This window comes from Agelaius tricolor, unplaced genomic scaffold (assembly GCF_023055355.1).
Source record: "Agelaius tricolor isolate 1412-34295 unplaced genomic scaffold, bAgeTri1.0.p SCAF_15, whole genome shotgun sequence".
NCBI lineage: Eukaryota > Metazoa > Chordata > Aves > Passeriformes > Icteridae > Agelaius > Agelaius tricolor.
Window position 1 is genome coordinate 15,427,732 of NW_027269275.1, and position 20,387 is coordinate 15,448,118.

General features: G+C 49.4%; 2 protein-coding genes across 3 annotated transcripts; one reads left to right on the forward strand and one right to left on the reverse strand.

Annotated features, from left to right (window-relative positions):
- Positions 1-141: 141 nt before the first annotated feature.
- LOC139596126 (uromodulin-like) lies at positions 142-4,751 on the reverse strand. Its single transcript, XM_071440158.1, has 9 exons — positions 4,719-4,751; positions 3,848-3,914; positions 3,183-3,350; positions 2,411-2,616; positions 1,725-1,885; positions 1,287-1,532; positions 960-1,119; positions 538-682; positions 142-242 (listed from the first exon to the last, which is right to left on the reverse strand). Exons 1-9 carry the CDS (start codon positions 4,749-4,751, stop codon positions 142-144), a joined length of 1,287 nt encoding a protein of 428 aa, XP_071296259.1.
- Positions 4,752-5,965: 1,214 nt separating this feature from the next.
- On the forward strand, positions 5,966-19,635 carry DRC7 (dynein regulatory complex subunit 7). 2 transcript variants are annotated; one of them, XM_071440704.1, is made up of 16 exons: positions 5,966-6,430; positions 6,935-7,073; positions 7,505-7,679; positions 8,523-8,648; positions 9,782-9,976; positions 10,294-10,437; positions 10,753-10,971; positions 11,657-11,767; positions 12,556-12,631; positions 13,123-13,251; positions 14,086-14,214; positions 14,664-14,890; positions 15,778-15,993; positions 17,024-17,134; positions 18,206-18,304; positions 18,986-19,635. In XM_071440704.1, exons 2-16 carry the CDS (start codon positions 6,946-6,948, stop codon positions 19,097-19,099), a joined length of 2,199 nt encoding a protein of 732 aa, XP_071296805.1. In that variant the 5' UTR covers positions 5,966-6,430; positions 6,935-6,945; the 3' UTR covers positions 19,100-19,635. The 2 variants fall into 2 exon arrangements, with proteins under 2 accessions (XP_071296805.1, XP_071296804.1); XM_071440703.1 differs by having other exon boundaries at positions 5,966-6,376.
- The last annotated feature ends 752 nt before the right edge of the window (positions 19,636-20,387 follow it).

The following is a 20,387-nucleotide window of genomic DNA, read 5'->3' on the forward strand; positions in this document are numbered from 1 at the left end:
ACAGGGAACAGAAACACTGTGATGCACCTCATCCTTCAAGCACTGTTTGCACCCAGCCATTACCCCCTTCCCCAAAACACCCACAGAGACACAGCAAGAGCCCCTCTGCTCCTGTGATGTTTATTGGGAAACAGCTGTTTCCTAACCCATCCTCCGCCCCACGCTGACGGCCGCAGCAGCCACAGCGAGCACGGCAAGCACACCCAGCAGGACGAGGGCCCTGGAGAGCCACGGGCTGGGTCCTGCCAAAGAGGAGAGAGACTGGGTGTGTATCCTGGTCCCCTGAGCCCTGCTGAGGCATCTCCTGACTGGGGATACTTTCAGGAAGGTCATCTCCTGTGACAGGCAGGAGCCACAGGAGCTGGGGGTACTTTGGGATCCTGAGGAAGCTGACAGGACTTGGTCACCTCAAATGGCCTCCGCCCACCCCTGCTGCCTACAGCTCAGCATGCACGCCTGCTCTGAGCCATGCTGTAGGTAGGCTTGCCACCAGCCCTGCTCCTGGACTGCCCTTGGTGCCCAGGAGGACATACATACCCGCTGGGTCCTGCTGGTCACTGCTGGAATGGTGGATCTCTGCTCCTGAGGAAGGAGCAGCCAGCAGGAGGATGGGCCCGTAGGAGACAATCCTGTTATAGTCATCTGCCAGTGCCCGCCTGCTCCTCCAGTGCCTGGGGCATTGCTGTCAGCAAAGCCAAAGGAAGGGTGAAGGGAGGGCAGGGGAGGGCACCCTGCACCTGGGCCATCCTGTAGATCTCCCTTCCTTTCCCAGGGAAGAGGGAAAGGAGGTCTCTGGTGGGTTCAGGCCCCTGCACCTTTGGTGCTTAGGGCCTCTGATTCTGGAAGTGTTTATTCTGTGAGGCACCCAAAAGCAGAGCAGAGCCCCTTGTCCAAGCAGAGGCAGTGAAGGGAGGTCCCACAGCCACCCAGGGCAGGTGCAGCCCAGCAAGGGAGCTCACCTTGGCACAGGGCTCTGGGCTGTCAGGAACACAGAGCTGCACACGGCAGTGCAGGAACATCTCAGGGTAACCAACAAACTGAAACATCTGGAAGCTGAACTTGGCAGTGGTGCTCTCCCCAATGGCATTCAGATAGGTCACTGTCTCGTCATGGGGACACCTGGGACACGGGGGCTGGATCAGTGGATGGTAAACAGGGTGGAGCAGGGTTATCCCTGTGGGATAACACATCCCCCAGGGAATGGGTGCAGCCCACAGGCCTATTTCTGTCTAGTCCCTGACACACTGTGTGCAAGGAGACTGGATGTGCTGGGGACACTCTCTCACCCCTGCTCAATGAGCTTGTGCTGCGTGTCCTGGTGTGGATCTGTGCTCGGCGTGGCCCAGCAGTCCAGAACACTCAGCAGGAAGTACTTGAGCTGGTGCTGCCCTTCCATCTTCAGCAGGACATAGAGGGTGTCCGTGAGGGGCACAGCCACACTTGGCAGGTGATAAGGCTCGAGGTAGGAGGGGGATTTGTAGAGTCTCATGCTGACATTGAAGTGTCCTTCTCTGACCACAAGCTGTACCAGCCTGAGAGGGGAGCACAGGATGAGAGCTCACAAACAGAGCAAGGAGGTGGGAAGGACCTTGCACAGGTGAAGCCACCATTGCTCTCAGAGCTCTCTAGGGCTCCCCAGAGCCTTTGCAAATTGTCTCACTGAATCTACTTCTCTCCAAGCTCATAGACACCATGTGAGCAGCCAGGTGAAGTGGGACACTCACTTGTCAACAGCAGTGAGAGCGAAGGGCAGTCTCACCACCTGCTGGTAGGCGTAGATGCAGGAGAAGTGCACCTCCAGCTGAAAACTGCGGGAGATGGTGGCCCTGGGGGCCTCCTGCTCCGACTCGATGGCGTTGGAGTACGAGACATGGGAGCTGTTTTGCTGGGACAACACAGAAATCAAGGTCATGACTAAAGCCACGCACAGAGCTGCAGGTTCAGAAGGCACAACTCAGCTGTAGCTGTTCCAGGTCTGGATATCTGCTGGGCTTTCAGCCTGTGCCAGGGGGCTGATGGCACAGCAGTCAGGACAGTGGGCACAGGTCAGCACAGGGCTCTGCTGTGCAATGCAGAGCTCGAGCACCTTGTCTGCTCCCTTCCTGCTCCATGAAGCAAGTCAGGGACCAAGGGGACAGGGCTGCAGAGCTCACAGGATGTCTCCAGAAAGCTGAGGGCTCTTACCAGTGCACAATGAGACTTCCAAGCTCTCCTAAATAAGACAAAATGTGCTGCCAGGAGGGGTTTGGTGGAGGCAGAAGAGCTTTCTGACATCCTTAGGGAAGACTTTCAAGGGGAATGAGAACTTTTCAGCACCCAGATACAAAAGCAAAAGCCTTTGGGGTTGCCCTTTGCTGTCCCACCTCACCACACACGCTCCTCTCCTGGCTTTGGAGCTATGCATCCTCACCTGGATTACTGATCCACAGGCAGTGTGGTTTTCACCTGTGAGAATGGCTGCAAAAAACAGCTCACCCTCTTCTTCCTTCTCTGAAACCTTGCATGCCTGGTTCTTCAAGTGGACAAGCTCCAGTGGGATTTTCAAGAGCTCAAACACCTCCTTCCTCACCATCATCTTCATGTGCTCTTCCTCACAGGCCAGCTTCAGCACCACATCTGGGGGAAAAAGCCATCTGCAATAGCAATGAGGGAGAGGCCTGAAGGAGCCCCAGGCCAGCTGGAGGGTGGCACAGTCCCACTGAGCTCAGCAGCCTCTTGTCCCAGCCTCGGTGCAGGCTGCAGGGCTCTTCAGAGACACTGGGCAGGAGACAGGCTGCTCCCTTTGGAGGGCTGTCCACACAACCCCCACAGTGTGTCTAGGGCACCAGAGGGACAGGGACCCTCTCCTTCAGAGGAAGAAAACAGAGTTTGTGGCCAGTGTCTGGAAGGGGCTTCACTGTATCTGTGCCAGGGTGGATGTGCTTGTTCTGAAACTGTGAGGGAGCTGTGCCCTGCTGCACCATGGCACAGCCAAGCAATTCAGGCGTTTGGGGAAGAAGAAAATGCTGGGTTTTCTACCAGCACATAGCCAGGATATGGCTGTAGAGGTGCACAGTACACCTGAAGCAGGAGCTGGGATGTGCTGCAGGGGTGGAGAGCAATGGTAACACCAGCGCCCATCTCCCTTCCCTCTGGTGCCCATAGACAGACTGGGGAGGGCTCACCAGCATTCCCAGCCCTACCTTGGCAGAATTCCCCTGTGAAGCCTGGCTTGCAGCTGCAAACTGGTCTGTCCACAGGCACCTGGCACTGCCCCTGGTGCTGGCACGGGTTGGGCAGGCAGGCATCTGGGCTCCTCTTGACACGGAGGGCAACCCCTGACCTCAGGCCATGGGTGCTGGCCAGCTCACCTGCAGCAAGGGAAAGGCAAAAAAGATGAAATGCAGCAAGAATTTCTCCCTGATGAGAGATTTGAGAACTCACCCCACAGCAGGAAGCTCTGCACAGCTCTCAGGGGCTGAGATCCTCACCTGGAGCCAGAGCAGACACATCTGAGGAAGAACCTGCTGCCTCAGCTTGCTGGGAGGCTGTGAGACCTCCTCAGCCTGGCTGTAATCTGGACCAGAGCTAAGGGGCCTGTCACTGTCACCAAGGAGCATGGTGGCACATTGCAGCACCATGGGTTACACACCCTTCGTGCCTGGGGGGGACAGCCTGCAGTTTCTGCCAATTTTGCTGGCTCCTGGAGCCCAGTTCCTGCCTCTCTGAGCCCTGTTCTATTGTTCCTCTTTAGCATTCAGCAGTGTGCTGAAAGAGGAACTTGAACATGGATCAGGTGGAGGTTTGACCTTTCCTTGCCATGCTACCCATCCATGACCCAGCAGGGACAGAGCACAGGGACACTCACTCTTGTTGCCTTCACAGCCAGCCAGGCAGAGCACAGAGAGCAGCAGCAAACATCTCACAATCCTGTCCTGAAAAACAAGCAGACTCGGATTTGTTATCATGCTCACTGGAGATGTTTGCAGTCATTCAGAAAGGCTGAATCCTCAAGCACTGCTGCAATATTTTCTGTGCTGTATTTCCATGAAGCAAAGTAATTTCCCATCCCAAAGGTCCAGATCAGCCTTCCTCCATCAGGTTAACACAAGGGTCAAATACTATCCTGAATTTAGGTAGCTATTCCAGAAAGGAGGTGGGAGAAACCAGCCCTGAGACCCACAGGGATGTGCTGACAGTGATAAAGGCACATTTCAGTGGCAATTTGAGTAAAGCTGCACAGATGGGACATCAATCTGGACTCCCCAAAGAGGAAAGAAGTTATCCTCTTCCCACTACAGCTCTTTTGAAGAGTTAGGATTTGCAAGAGGATCCTCACTGTTCCGGTAAATCATAACTATAACAAGGAGACAATGGGATAGTAAAACAAACCCAAAGCTTTGAACACTACTAAAATTAGTGTCAAAAGGACAATCTCTTCTGTTGGTACAGACAATGCATTTCTTTAGGGAAACTATTGGCACAATGCTGGATCAGCCCTGGACACCAGGTACTCCTTATCAGAGATGTGGATGCAAGTCAGCCAGGACTGGTGTCTGGGCAATGCTGAGAGCAGGACAAAGCCAGTGCCAAAATCCCCTCACACAGCTCACCCACACCCCCCTGCACTGACCCTGAGCAGCTGGACAGGAAGAGTTAATGCCCCATCTGCTCCTTGCTCAACCATCCTGAGAGATCCATCCTGAGAGACCCCACCACCTTGTTCTCCCCCTGCTCACCATGGCCAGGCTGCTCTCTGCTCCTCCACCCATGTTCCTTCCCCTCGGGGGTGGCTCGGTGCCTCCCTCTGTGTGCCTTTTATCGCCTCCCGACAGCTCATGGCAAACACGCAGCCTTTGGGATTGCACAAGAGCCCGCTGGGCATCCCTCGGGGCCGGGGAGGAGGAAAGGACTCTCAAAGTCCATCCTCCGTGCCCATGAGCCCACAGCTTGTGGGTGCTGACCCAATTCACAGCCCTGACAGGGGCCCAAACAGGGAGTGTCAGCAAAAGCCTCCAGGATCTGGGGTCTGGGCATCCAGCTGGTTTTGTGGAATCTGTTTTTGATGCAGCAATAACAACAGATACCACAGCAGCACACGCCAAGGCCAGATAACTTTGGGTGCTGAGTACAGGGAGTTTGGAACCACAACATACATTTCCCTTATCCTTTTTTTTTTTTTTTTATTGACTTCTGGCATTTAAGAACTGCTGAGAAGTACTGGTGAGAGATGGAGGATCCTACCCCACTTTGTTTCATATCCAGATGTGAAACACAACCCCAGTGACTGAATCCAGCTCCTGGTCCCTGCACAGGACCACCCCAGCAGTCCCACCCTGTGCCTCTCAGGGCATTGTCCAAATGTTCTTTGAACTCTGGCAAGCTTAGGGGATGCAACCATTTCCCTGGAGAGCCTGTTCCAGTGCCCAACCACTCTTTGGGAGAAGAACCTTTTCCTAATATCCAACCTAAACCCCTGCCCTCAATACAGGTTCATGCCATTTGGGCAGCAGTAACCAGCTGCAAACTGCATTAATCACTCAAAATGATGCTTCTTGATATATTTTGACTGTGGTCTGTTCATCCTCATAGCTTTAATTGCTACAGTCCCCTTAACAGAGTGCCTAATGTGAACATCCATCCATCAATCCATATTTTTTCTTAACCACAACAACAAACCAGAAAAAAAAGTGTTTAGCATCTGACCCTGCTTACAGTCTAATGAACTGCCAATTAAGAATAAAAAGAAAATAAAGGGGAAAAAAGAGGAAAATGAAAATATAAAAAGGAAAAGGAAAAAGAAAAGGAAAAGGAAATGGTCAAGGAGAAGAAAAAGAAGTAGAAAAAGAAAAGAAAAAGAAAAGAAGAACAAGGCGTCTCGCTATCCCTTGGTGCCAGCTTTTGGGTAAGTGCCTCTGCAACAAAGGATCACTGGGGGTGGCTTTAATTTTAAGAGAGCCGAACTCGTGAGTTTCGGAGCGGGTCTCGGAGGGCGACAGCTCAGCCGTGGTGGCGGGCAGGGCCGGCCGCTGTCCCCTGCTTGCTCCGCTCTGTCCCCTTCTCCCAGCGGGCCCGGGGCACGGTGCCGGCGGCAGGGCCGGGACAGGCGCCGGGGCTGGGGCAGCGCAGGGGTCCCGGGGAACCTCCGCGACCGGGGGCTGTGGCAGAAGGTCTGGGAGGACCCCGGTGACCGCAGGTTCCGTGCCGAGGAGCCGCGGGGCCGTCCCCGAGGAGCCGCGTGCCCGTCTCGAAGAGCCGCGGGCGCCGTCCCCGAGGAGCCCGAGGAGCCGCGGGCCCCGTCCCCGAGGAGCCGCGGGCTCGTCCCCGAGGAGCCGCGGGCGCCGTCCCCGAGGAGCCGCGGGCCCGTCCCCGGAGCCGCGGCGCGGGCGTTGCCATGGTGAGCAACGGAGCCGAGCGGGGCCGGAGCGGCCGCTCTGCCCTTGGAGCCGCGGTGAGGGGACGGCCGGGGGCGGTGCGGGGCCCCTGGGCAAGGTCTGCGGCTCCCTGTGTGCCCCGCTCGGGGTCAGCCTGACCGCAGGGACGGCATACAAACGATACGCGGCAGGCGCTGCCCTTGGGGGCTGCCGGCTCCGCGGAGCGGCCTCTCCCTCCAAGGCCCCTGCGGGCCGCGGGCTGGGGCACGGCCGGTGCCCAGCGGGTTGATGGAGCTGCTGCTCCGCCAGCAGCAGCCCGGGCAGGAGGGAGGACACGGGGGATGCGGTCTGAATGTGGGGACGTGCTCTGCCCTACGGAGCCAGGCTCTGCCTGCTCTGCACGCTTAGGGTGTCCACGAACATTGGACAGTTTGTCCCAGCCCAAACTCAGTGCTCTCCCTTTCTGGCTGCCTCAGCCATGTTCGTGTACCAAAGCACTGCGGCCACAATGGGAGTGTTTCTCTGTTCCTGTGTATCTGGGTCCCACCCCTGAATTCACCCTGGTGTGTGCATTCCTGTAGTGCCCCGCAGAATGGAGGCCTTGGAGGAGAAGGAGGAAGTGGAGCAAACACCAGATGATGTGATCTCTTTGAATATCAGTGATTACCTCGATGAGCTGGAACTAGATGCGGAGGAAGCCTCTGTCATAAGCAATGAATCGTAAGTCTCTGCCCATGGCTGGGATGAGCAGAGATGTTCCCTTTGGGCCCCACAGGGTGATTGCACGTGTGTGGATGGCACATGTGGTCCCCCTTACATGGTGATGGGAGTGAGCAAGTTTCTTGTGCCTGATGAGTTTGTCCAAGATTGTGGGTGTGCAAGTAAGACAAGGTAACTCATTTGGTTGTACATCCATATATACATACATATACAGTTTACCACTGTATAAAGATCCCCCAAGACTCTGGGTATATGTCAGTTTCCCATTGCTCGAGAGATGTTTGGCTATGTCAAAATCATATCCTTGGATATGGCCCCCATTTTGTACCTGTGAAAAAGGGAAGCCCTGCCATGTTTTGATATCAGATCATCTTGCCTGTATTGCTCCTGGCTTATTACTTGTGTCTCTCTGCCTCCCCCTTCTACATAAGTGATTTTGACTGGAGCTCCATTGACACATCCAACTTACCATCTTCGTACAAGACAAATTCCCGGCAGGAGAAGAAGCTGCTGCAGCTGGCTGACAATTTCCTGCAGCAGTACTCTCACCTGTGCCCTGACCGCAAGCCGCTCTTCATCCACCCGCTCAACGAGTGTGGTGTGCAGGTATGGGGTGCCTGGGGCTGGGCACAGCACAGGGAACACCTGGATTCCACTGTGCCAAATGCTGTGGAAGAGCAGCAGCCCCTCCTGGCTAAAGGGAATGGGAAGCTGCTGGCTGAACCCACAGCCCCTGAGCGAGCACACAGGGCCCCAGGAACACCATGGCTGTCCAAATCCATGAGCCATATAAATGTTGGTGTTGCCATGTGGGCTGCAGTGTGATGCTTAGGAAACAGGAGAGACCACAGAAACATAAAGGGAAGGAAAAGAAATACATGAACTAGATAAAGCTCAGGCTCAGCCACAGATAGGGATCCAGAGTAAGGACTTACTCTGAACTTCTCTGAAGTTACAGGGAAGGAGTAAATGTGGAAGTTTTTGGTCTGGTTTTGTTTTCTCTGGGCCCAAGCTGCACAACTGTTGTCTAGTTCTGGACCTGATGTTTCCCCCCTTCCCCCTGGGCACCTGGAATTGCTAGTTTGTACTAGCTTTCCCCAAAATTTGTTGTATCATTAACATGCAAGGCAAAAAAGAATGCTGGAGGATGTAAAAGCCAGAAAAGGCAGTAGTTATTTGAGTTGCTTGAAAATGAAGAGAAGAACTGGCTCCCCTCTGGAATGTGTCTGAGATGAGGTTGAAGTTTCAGCCACAGGCAAGCAGACGGCCTCTCAGCCCCATGAAATTTCCATCCTGGAACTGGAGAGAAGGGATATTGATGCTGTTGATATGCTGTAGAAAGATCCTGAATTTGATCTGCAACATCCAGGGGTGGTCTGAGGATGGCTTTGGAGAGGACACTCTGCCAAGGCCCTGTTGGCTAACCAAACTCCTCTTGTTGCCCTACAGAAGTTTGTGAGCACAACAGTGAGGCCAACCCTGCTGCCTTACCCAGACATGTACTACTGGTCAGGCTGTGCCAGCTTTGTCAGTGACTACCTCATCATGGAGCCCCTCAAGTGCCCAGTCACACCGGTAAGAAAGGGGCTGCAGCCCCAGCAGAGACACAACAGAGGTGACAGAAGGGCCTTTCAGCAGCACACGGTGGGCAGGTCCCAGTGGCTGGGATCACAAAGGTCTCTGACACTTCCACCATCCCCTCACTATTTAGGCAGCCCCCTGATTTTCCTAGACCCAGTGCATGCTGTTGGACCCACGGTCCCAGTGCATGTGCAGTGTGATACCTTTTAAGTAATTAAGCACCATTTCTTCAAGACCAGACCCTGCCTTCAGCCAGCCCAGATGAACAGTTGGAGCACAGTGGGAGGCAATGGCCGACAAGCCTCCCCTCTGAAAACCAAGACACTTTGGAACAGAGGAGCACATAAACCCTAGGGGATGATACTTGACCTCAGTGACCTGTTCTTAGGCACTTTTTGACTTTTATATTCCCATATCTGGGTATATTTTGGGATGAAGGGAGATTTCTAGGTTAGCAAAAAAGGGATGATGCCAGAGCTGGGACAAGTTCTTGATGAGAATCAGCTAAGAGAACACACTCCTTGCTAGCAAGGACTGCAGAGTGACCTAAACAATCTACACCAGGCACAGGCTGTCCCAAGAGCCCCAGGGTCTCAAAAGGAGCTCTGGCAGTTTTTGACTACACAGAAGGTATCTCCATTTAGCAGGTGGAGACTGCCTTGATCACTTTAGGTGTTGTCTGAAAACTGAGTGGGATTAGAATCTCTCTGTATGCAGTATGTGTGTAGTGATACTTTTTATTGCTCACCAGCGAGGGCCAGAAAGAAATATGTTTCCTCCTGTGAACTATAATTTAGCTTATGGGTGTTTTCCTTGGAAGACCTGCAGACAGAACAGCAGGAGAGAGAGGGAAATCCCATTCCAGGATTAGCATTAGGTTTTCAGCAGTTTGATGAGTTTGTCATTTCCTTCCCTTCCTGTGGTTAAATTTGTCACCAGATTTGAGGTCAGAGTTTCCCCAGATCATTTTGAAGGGGAGTTTTAGAGTCAGTGGCTTTTAAAGAAATGTTACATAACAGATTCCCATAGGGTGCAGGGCCCAGGGATGTGGGGAATGCCTCTCTCTGCCTGGTGCACGTTTCAGCTCCACAAGACAAGCACTGTGAATGTCATCTCTCTCTTTCAAGCCCAGCTCACTCTATTCCCCAACCACCATTGTGAAGTACCAGCGAGGGAACTGCTTTGACTTCAGCGTGCTGCTGTGCTCCCTGCTGGTGGGGGCTGGCTACGATGCCTACTGTGTACATGGATATGCCACCCTCGAGATGTGCTCCCTGGACCAGACCCAGGAGGTGTGCCCACGGCTCAGGAAGCCCCCAGAGGTGAGATCTGCAGGCAGTGGGCAGAGAGGAGTCCAGCACACACTCTCAGCCTGTTCATGTCCAGTGAGCTCCAGAGCTGAGCTAGGGGGAACAGCTTCAGGTCCACACTGGGTTTCAGTCTGTGCCCACCAAAGGAATCTTTTGAGTGATTTTCTACAGCTCCTTACAAGGCCTTTTTGGCTTCACTGAATTTCTGCTCACCAGGTGCAATATTGCAAACTGCCAAATGTTGGGAACTGGGGGTTACCTGTAAGCCATACATTTACTTACTTCTCTTGATCTCTGCTGGGTTTCACAGTAATTTCCTGCTTTTGCAGGTACCGGTAAAGGAGGATCCCAACAAGTATAGAATTAAGTACCCTTTAGAGCCAAAGAGCCAGTTTGAGCTTCAGCAGAGGGCCAAGGAGGAGGAAGAAGCTAAATCCACACAAGAGGAGGAAAGAGAAGAGGAGGTGGTTGAGGTGAGTTAGCAAGGTCCACCTTCCTGTGAGCTTCAGGAAAAGTAGCTGAGACAGAGGTAATGGCTGGCCAAAGAGAAGAGCTCACACCCTCCTGAAGCATGACACAGCCTTGATCATGGCCATGAGCACCTGGCCTCCAGGAGCACAGTGTGGGCTGGCACAGGAATATGTGCTGACTATGTACCTCACTCTTAAAGAGCATTAAGAGCCTGGAGTTCTTTAGAAGTGGACAGAGGAAAGGACAAGATGGCCCTTGGGTTGGAGTAAAGTGTCAGTGAAATGGCAATAATTATTGCTCTATCCTCTGTGCTACAGGAGGTGGAAAAGCCCAAGCGAGACCCTTTGCATGGCTTACGGGTGCACGCCTGGGTTCTGGTTCTGTCTGGGAAGAGGAAGGTTCCCGAGACCTTCTTCATCAACCCCTTCACAGGAAACAACCACAGCACCAAGGATGAGTGCTTCCTTGGGATTGAGAGCATCTGGAACGACAAGAACTACTGGGTGAACATGCAGGACTGCCGCAAAGGCTGCAAGGTAGGGAGCCCTTAGCACCCTGCCTGGGCACTGAGGGACAGCTGGGCTCACCTGAGTCCTGGGGAAGTCCAAGAGCAGGAGTGCTCCAGTTTCCACTTAACCATTCCTTGTGTTGGTTTTGGTCATGTTGCTCTGATTGCACAGACTATGGAACTACTCCAGGGCATCCCAGACTCTGAGCTGGTAAATACAGATCACATCTATTAAATCCCTACAGTGCAAAAGTTTCAGCTTTTAAGGCTGCCTAGGCACTCCTTCTCTCAAACAGCAGCTTTTGAAGCAGAGGATGTTTTGGGTCTGCCAGGCATAGCTCAAGGAAGGTAAAATCTTGATTCAGCTCTTACCACACCTCAGCTACCCCCCAGCAGACACAGAGTCTGGGAGGTGAGGGTCTGAGTTAGATCAGCTTGCCCTGGGGGCCATACTTGCCCAGAGGAAGGAGGCAGAAGCATTTCCAGCCATTTCCTCTCATCTGAGGAAGAGGCACCATGAGGAAGGGGTTCTGCAACCTCAAGGCACAGGGACAGTCTTTGGGGTCCCACCAGCTCAACTCCCTAGAGTTCCTAAAGTCTCTGGCACCCAGGCAGGTCCAGAGCACCACAGACATATTGATGCAGTGGTCAAATTTAGTGTCAGGCCCTTGACAATGCCCTGTAGTTTAAAGAGTTTTTTCTATATGCCCTAGGATCTCAGCTTTGACTTGAGTAATCGTTTCTGCTGGGAAATTATGTTTCCAGAGAGCGACGAGGCCTCTCAGTTGCCCACAGAGTCACCCAAGAACAGCACAGATGAAATGGTGAGTGACCCAAGCAATGCTCTTGAGCACTGGGGACCTTGTGTGGAACCAGTGTGTCCATAGTGAATATCTGCCTGCCTGCTGCCCTCTCCAGGTCACATCCCTTCTACTCTGGCCAGGTTTAGATTCCCTCTCAATCTAGGAGAGTTCTGGTGATTTCTGAAGCAGGACTCCAAGTGGTACTTTAGGTGTCATAAGTGGCTAGGGATCTGTGTAAGCCTCCAGTGCATTGGCCTTTGGGGTGAAATAATTTTAAAAAATAAAATCCAGAATGAGATTTTTGTGGACATTCTTTCTATGCTGGTCACCTTCCCCTCTTGGCTGCAAGGTGAACCTGCCAACCAAATGCAGAAATAATGTGTGTCCTCTAAAATACAAAAAATGCCATGTACTAGAAGTACAAAATGTTGTTGTGTTGGGAGAAGACAGCATGCTAAAACAGACATTGCACCTGCACAGCAGGACAGAGGAATGCAAATAATAATTCCCTCCTGCTATCTACTCTTCTCAGCCTGTGCCCATAACTGGGGAGCAAAGAGTCCTCCAGGGTCTACATAAAATAATCTGGTGATTGCCACATTCATTCCCTGCCAGCATGAGCAGTAGCCAGGAGAAGATAATTTCATCAGACTCGAGTAGGGATGTGCTGTTGTAGCTGTGCCATGGTGCTCACCAGAACACAGCCTCACATGAGCTGAGCTCTCATCACTGCAGTTCACCAGGACCAAAATGCTTCCTGGCACAGTAAAAGATGCTGCCAAAACCACAAATCTCTGCTTCTGTTTCAGCAAGAAAAGAAGAAAATAGGCAGGAGCTTTGAGATGCCACTATCATGGGTAGACCGAATTAAGGTATCTTGCAAAGGTAGGTATTTTTCCTTTGCCTTTTGCTTGCCCCCAGCTGACCTTTCAGTGGGTTTGGGACATTTGTCTGTCTCACAGGGTTCTCCCTTCAGGTGGTCAAACAGTGAAGCACAATAGATGAAGGCCACAACACCCACTGGTTCCAGTGGCTGCCCTCAGTGCTGCCCTGTCTCATCCCCCACAGACACATACCCCACACTGTGTTTTCCTGCCAGCTGGGAATTTTGCCTGGGATGGTCTTTCTCTTACTACTATGCACAAGGAACTGCTCCTGCATTATCAAATACCTGTTTGGGGAGAGAAAAGAGTTATTATACCATTATAACATTAAAGGACAACAGGCAGAATCTGAACAGCTTTATTGCCAGCAGAACACAGTAAATGAATGGATAATGTCCCTTACACCATGTTTTTTTCCTCTCTTGAATTCTTTTTTTTGGGGGCTGAGTACAGAGGAGTCAATTTGTCTGACATCTCTCTTGCCCACTGCAGAATATGAGAATCCCTTTCCCCGGGGGAAGAAGGTGATCCTGTACGATAAAGCAAAGCAGGAGAAATGGGCGGCGTATGCAAATGCAGACGGGCTGGTGGAACGCCTCACTGTCTACGCAGACTCTGACCGTAAGAGGGATGAATGAGCACACTCCACACACTGAGCACACAGCCTGGGCCGTGCTGATGGACAGGGGGAGGTGTTCCCTTTCTTCCAGAGTCTCTCTGGCTTTCTCATTTTCCTTTCAGCTTTGTGGGGGAATTTATTTACTCTATCTAACTCTTTGTCATGCTTAGTCTGTGGAGCCTCTGAACTTTCCAGCATTGCTGGGGGTTTTCACAAGAGTTTGAATCTGTTTTATACACCAGTGAAACTGTTCAGTGTCACAGGTCATCTGCTTGGGTTTTCAGTCTTCAGAGAAATGGAAGGCTGGTTGGATTTGATCCAATAGTGTCACTATCTTCATTTCCTCACTGGTGTCAAAAGGGGCCATAGAAAGGGGCAGCTACAGTCTGAGGATATCTCTGTAGTTGAAAACATTATTTTTAACAGCTGGTTCAAGAAACCATGCAGATTCCAAACTGGATATACAGTGTTCTGCCCTCAGCCTTCTTGGATAGTGTGATGCTCCGATCTCCTGACACCATCAATAAATATTTGGGATGGAATTTCTCTTGTCTATCCATAGCCCTTTGCTGTGCCATGTTCTATTCCTGAGCTCATTACTCCAGTTCTGATGAAGAGGAATAGACCCCCTTAGGGTACAATTCATCTACACAAATGTAGATCAGGATTCACATCCAAAATTCCCCTGTGCACAGGGGCAGTTCCAGTGGCCGTACTCTGTCCACTGAGGCTGTATCAGGAGCACAGGGTGCTGACACAGACACTCAGAGCCCATCAGAATTTTGCCACCTCCAACAGGGTGACCTAAGGTTGCAAAATGACTTGTCTCCTGCCAGGTACTGAAGAACTGGAGGTGAAGGAATGGTTCGAACACCGAAAAGACCTGCTGTATATGAGAGAAGTGAATCATCAAACACAGCTGATCACAGACCATTTTAATCCTGGACACCCCCTCCTTCTTAAAGGTATTCCAGCTCACTGCAGCTGATGGGATTTCACATGACTCCCTTCTAGCAGCGGCAAAAGCCCAAAGCTGAAAGGCATGGGGGACAGGATACACGTGGGATAAATTTTCTAGATAAATAAAATGATCTCCAGTGAAGAGTAGAGAATTGGGTTGGTGGCTTGCAGTCCTGGGCAGTGCTCCCACAGCTATGTAGTTTTCTGTGTGTTAGAAAAATACATAGTTGTCATGTGTATCAGGGTGATACATTTCTGCTTTTATCAGTAGAATTGATGGAAGCTGAAACTTTCTCTTTAGGATTATGTTTGTTCTCTCAGTGTTGTGCAGCTGAGGATAACTCCTGCATCAGATCTGTTGCTAAAGCTGCAGAAAATGAGACCTCCCCTGGCCATGCTTGTGTTCAGTGTATTACAGCTGCTAACTCTGAAATTGTGTCTGATTTGTCCTTAGCTCACACCTACACATCACTGGAACCTGAGACTGGGCACACAGTGGAGTTTTACCACAAAGCACGAGTTGATGGCCTCTGGAAACGGTCTGAAACTGCTACAGAGATGACAGAGTACTTCGAGGAGCGGGAGGACCTCCTGCACAAGCGGCACATAAACTTTGGTGAAAGAGACCAGGGAATGGAAATGGCTGGAGGCACAGCTGAGGCTAACGCCCGGCCCATAGTGGTATGGCCAAGGCAGGAACAGAAAATATGTGTCACTGTGATATTTAAACTATGCAAAACACACTGCCTGGGGCTTCACTTCATTTGCAGTGCGCACGGCTGAGGCTGATGTCTCCAGATGAGACAGCCAAGCGTTGTTCAGCTGCTGTGTCTCACAGTTGCTTCCCTGACAGAGAACTACAGTGTGAGCAGTTGTCAGGAGCTGTACTGAGCAGCTAGAATTAAACTAGGAAACTAAGGCTTGGAAATTGTGTGTCAGAGGAAAGAAAAAAAAAGTGACTATGATTTCAGAACAAAATTTTCACAAGATTCAGAACTAGGAAAATGATTTTGTGTGCTGAGCCCAAACTAGTATCATTCTAGGTTCCTGCTGAATTGTCTCATCACTCTGATTTGTTACAGGCAGGTAATATTACTCTTCCTCTTGTCAGGTCAGGTTTGCAGAACAGAAGGAGAAAGTCTGACATCTGGCAGTATGTATGGCTTAGACACTTCACCTGCCAAGACAGAGCCATGCAGTGGTCTGTCTTTGGACTAGCACCAAACATGCTACCTTTTCCTCCCCTGTGTTGGGAAATGTGGGAAACCTTGCTTTCCTCCAAAATACCTTGCTTCGTGCAGGTCCCTCAGGCAGGGAAGCATCCCAAGCTAACTTGGAGTTTGGAAAGCATACTCTGATCCACAAATAGGAAACTTCTGTATTGCTTTAAGCAGCTTTGTGGTTGGGTTTTTTTAAGACATAGGCAAGAACAGTAGGACCATTGGCCAAAAGATGCAAGTCCAGGCAGAAAAACACAATTTTTACCTTGGGGTTTTACCCAAATCTGTAAATTTTCCAGTTTTGTGTTGTCTAAGTTGATTCTGTATCTTTTTTTCACTCTCCATTAGCAAATCAAGGAGTATTTCCACAGAAATCCAAAAAAGCCTGCTGATGAAGATGTAGAGGAACGTGTCTTTAAGGTCATAGACGATGTCATCCAGCTGACATATCACCTTGAGGTCTATGACATCATCCCCTCAAAGGTGGTTTTCGCTAGAGTAATAGGGAGGGAGAAGAGAGAAGGCGAAATCTTCCTTAGCAGAGAAAACACTGTCAAATACCAGGTATGAAGATCACAAGACACAAAGGTGAAATGTCAGTGAAAGAACTACAAACATGACAGATTCCATGCTGCCCCTCTACTCCACCTGCACAGCTCCAGGCTGACAACACCCACAGCCCAGGAGATGCACTGCCATGCTGGGAGTGCAGGACAGGTGACATGGCAGGCCTGCTCTGGCCATGCCTGAGGTCATCTTCTTAGATTTGGTCATCAGGCAGACTCTACATCCCCTGGGATCCTGCAAAATGTAGGCTCAGCACTGTTGGACTCATTTCTGGAGATTCATAGCAGGGAAACTGAAATGTCCTCTGTTGTTCCCTCTTCAAAAAGAGCAAGAGCAGAGCAGCAAAGGCAGACACTCTTTGTTCTGGTTCTGTTTCTGCTGTGGAGTTCTTGGGTCCTATCATTCCTTAAATAGCCCAGTGTTTACTCTGCAGATGCAGAGGCTTAATACATTGCAGATAGCTAGCTAGCTAGCTAGATAGCCTTAAATAAAAGATATTCCAAAAGAAGTGGAGTGCTGCCATTAAGGCAAATGATCTCATCAGGGGTGAGGGGTTACCCCACTAACAGCATCAGTGCAAGTCTGTAACCAGAGGCAGAAGGCTGCCAGTAAATTCTGGTGATGCTGTACAATTACACTTAGGAAAACCAAATAGAGAATACAAAGTAGGGTTTTTTTTAATGTTATAGGGTTTTTAAAATTCCCGTTTCCCACTGGGGAGAATACACAGAAAGCATTGCTGGAATTCCATTTTTTTCATCTCTATTTCTATACATTCCTATTCATCTCATTTCAACTGTAAAACAGCAGCATCAGCAAAGTGTGCCATCTGGTTCACATTACTGATGCATTCTAAATCAAAATGAAGTCTGATAAACCCATGCTGACCATGGCTTTGATGTTTCAATGATGGAAATGAGTGCTGCTTTACTGGCTGTAGCAGGATCGTGCCAGTTTCTGCCAGCAGAGTACCTGATCTGTGCACCCTGGCAGTGCTGCTGTTTCTCACTGACTGATCTGCTTCCAGCCCTGGTCCTCAGAGAAGCACAAGAACATGCGCTACCTCTACAACTTGCTGTGGGAGCTGAGAGCAGAACAGAAGGATCTGAAGCAGCTGGTGCGGGACTCTGAAGCAGAGGTAACAGGGAGGTGTCCAGTGTCAGAGCTGATCAGGTGCAGAAATAGTTTCAGCTGACTGAAAACTTCCTCAGCATAAACTGTGATAAAATAAGACAAAGCTGGTGTCCATGCTGAATTATTATGCTTGCTACTCAGGCATTGTTCAGTGAAGATGTAGCTGTAATATATTTATGGAGGGTCACACACTCTCCTGCTCCTGCTCTTAGTCTTCCTTCCCTGTGAGGAAACATTTCAGAGAGCAAATGACAAGATATGAATTGGGGCATCTGGAAGCCTACCTGCCATTTGCCCAGGAATGAGGCTAAAAAGGAAGGATATTGTATGTAATGCTAGATCTAGGTGCTAGGCATTGCAGAAAACCCTATCCCAAATGCTGAAGTGACTTGTTGCATGAGCAGCTGTAGGGAAATACTTCATAAAACACTTTGCTTGTACTGCTGATCACACTGACTGGTGTAACAGATCTGTGTTTTTTGTAATTACTTCATGATAAATATAATCATTCTAGCAGATGGAGCCACAGCTATTGGATTTCTTGTAATGTTTTTTTGAGGAAGAGAAATCCCTGAAGGAGCTGCAGAGGGAATGCTCAACTACATTAGTCCAGAATATTAGTAGTAATTAAGAACAACTTGGCAAAAATCACATTTTTTTCTCAGAAATTTGAAACAAGTTCACTGTGACCTCATGAACTACCTTGCCAAATTTCTCAGTCTTGATGTATCAACAGACAAAATATTCCCATTGCTTGTACTGCATATCCTATATAAGACAAAGAATAAGCCAAAGCTATCAGTGCCATTTTTAAAGTAGTGCCAAAACTGTGATTCCAGAAAAGCTTTATCAGTTAATATCAGTAATTACATTCAAGAATTTCATACACAGTAGCAGTCTAAAATTAAGACTATGAGCTTGATCTAGGAGGATGTAGACATGTTTGCACAGATCTATATTTAATCTCATTCTACAATTCTTGTATGCAGCATTTGCTCTGTTAGCAGGTCAGGCTTGTAGAGGTACATTCATTTTGTGGGAAAGCTGAGGGGTCTTTCTTCTGATTTCTTGGAAGATGTTAAATATTTTGACGGTCCGTGAGAATGAAGAAGCCAATATTAAACTGACAGTTTCAATATACAGCGCTGCACAGAGAGAACAGCGTATAGCCACGGTAGGTAAACCTCATTAATGGCAGCATTCAGTACATGCACTCAAAGATATCCAGAGTCAGCTTTGTCTCTATCAGGCATTATCTCTGAAGAGCTTTTAATATCATTAAAATATATTGGGACAAATCATAGTATGGTGTAAGTCAGCTTCAATTGCCTTCCCAGGGAAATATAACATGGTTGTGCTATGGTCATCTTCTGACTTTCTGGAAAAACTTGCACCACTGAGAAAGATTACTGTGTTTTGTTTAGTTAATAAAGAAAACAATTAAGAATGTTTAGTTGATAATAGGGATTGTGGGGGGAGTATTTTAAAAGAGCCATAAATATGCCTGTATATATACAGATATATGTACTTTTATTTGTAATTAGCATCAAAGAACAAAATAGCCACAGGGTCAAATTTAGTCCTTAGCCCAATCACAGATTATTTGGTTCTCCAGGGCTTCTTGACTCTAGTGAGGCAAAACATTTGGATTTGCTGCCTCTTCATGTTCCACATTTTGATTCTCCTTGTTTTCTTCTTCTCATGAGACCTCATCTCAAACTTTTTGCCCCCTCCAAAAAATAAATCAGCTCCAGATTGTTGTTTCCTTCATCTCAGCTCTGTGAATTGAGTTGTGCTTTTGCTCCTCACTTTCCTCTCTTATTTCCCTGACTTCTGGTTGCTTGTTCCCTCACAGTTGCTGGAAGAGGAGCAGAAGAGCTCCCAGAGTTCCTTGGAGAAGAAGAGTCAGCAAACGGGAGGGGAGGATGAATCCGTCACCCACCACACTGCAACCAACTCCACGATGTGAAGTGGAGCCTCTGCAGGGGCTGGGAATGACTGCCTGAGCACGGCACGTTTACAACTCAGCCTCCTGGCAACCTGGAACAGAAGCTACTCTGTGAAATGCTTTAATTCATGTCCCACTGCAGTTTCCTTCTGATTTCCCCCTTCTTGTTCTAAGAAAAAGCAGTTGGCACAATAGAAAAAACCATTCTCCTAAAGAGGTGCTGCTCAGGAATCCTCACCTGGCTGGGCACCTCAGGCATAACTGATTTCTTCTTTCCTTTTCTGGAGTTGCCTACAGTAAACTTTTCAGTATTATCAGATTTGCAGACATTTTAATAAATTTACACCATTCTGCACCTTTTCCTTTTCCCTAATTTTTTTCTAAGGCCCATCTGCAATTACATCAATTGTCTCCTCATGAAACTCCATCATGTTTGAGACTTGAGTCTGAATGAGAGCTTAGCCCTAAGGTCTGCTTCAGAGGGGAGACAAACCATGCACAGTCTTTCAGGGCTTTTCTCTTCCAAATCTGCTCCGTAGCTGCTGGCAGCAGGAGCAGGATTATTTAGGAATACTGATTCTTTTCCAACATAATAGTTTAATGAATTTATAAGTCAGTTTTTCATAAGCAAAGGTTTTGAACTGGTGAGTTCACAAATGTAACATTTCTTTGACCTGATCTAGAGCCCTGTAATGACAAAACATTGCCCCATATAACACTGTGGATATGAACTCATAAATGTTAATTCAATACTAGAGAAGACACCAGAATGAATTAATTTTAAAATCCTTTTACAGGCATTAGGGGCACAGCTGCCAAACCATCAGCAAATGCATATTATAGAATCATAGAACATTACAGGGTTGGAATGGTCCTTAAATATCATCTAGCCCCAAGTCCCCTGGCCAGGGGATTTCCCTGTAGTCCTCCAAGGCCACTTGTCCTCGTATCCACTTCTTTAAAGTTTCTTTTTTCTTTCTAAGAAAAAAACTCTTCTACAGCCATATTTTTTTTCTCTGCTGCTCAGCAGCTTCTTATCCATCCACGAAGGCCTCCTGGCATTCTTGCCTGATTTCCCTCTTGTCGGTATGCATCGCTCTTGAGCTTGAAGGATATAATCCTTGAAATTCAGCCTTCATTCTTAGGTCATTATCAAGGAGTAGCGTCAAATTAATGGGATTTTTCTCTGTTGATGGAGCAATCGGTTTCAAAGACTCCGAGAAAGACGCACAAGCGGCGCGACCGCCCCTCGGCCGGGCGGGGGAGGCACAGAAGCCTCGCAGGAGTCCCGCTCCCACCGGGGCTGTGG

Bases quoted from the DNA above. Each gene is read 5' to 3' on its own strand.
- LOC139596126 (XM_071440158.1), bottom strand. From the start codon at position 4,751: ATGGGTGGAGGAGCAGAGAGCAGCCTGGCCATG. The intron at 683-959 runs GTGAGCTCCCTT...CTTTGCTGACAG, and splicing joins GCCCAGAGCCCTGTGCCAAG to CAATGCCCCAGGCACTGGAG. The intron at 243-537 runs GTATGTATGTCC...CCTCTTTGGCAG, and splicing joins TGACCAGCAGGACCCAGCGG to GACCCAGCCCGTGGCTCTCC.
- DRC7 (XM_071440704.1), top strand. From the start codon at position 6,946: ATGGAGGCCTTGGAGGAGAAGGAGGAAGTGGAGCAAACACCAGATGAT. The intron at 7,074-7,504 runs GTAAGTCTCTGC...CTTCTACATAAG, and splicing joins TCTGTCATAAGCAATGAATC to TGATTTTGACTGGAGCTCCA. The intron at 11,768-12,555 runs GTGAGTGACCCA...CTTCTGTTTCAG, and splicing joins AGAACAGCACAGATGAAATG to CAAGAAAAGAAGAAAATAGG.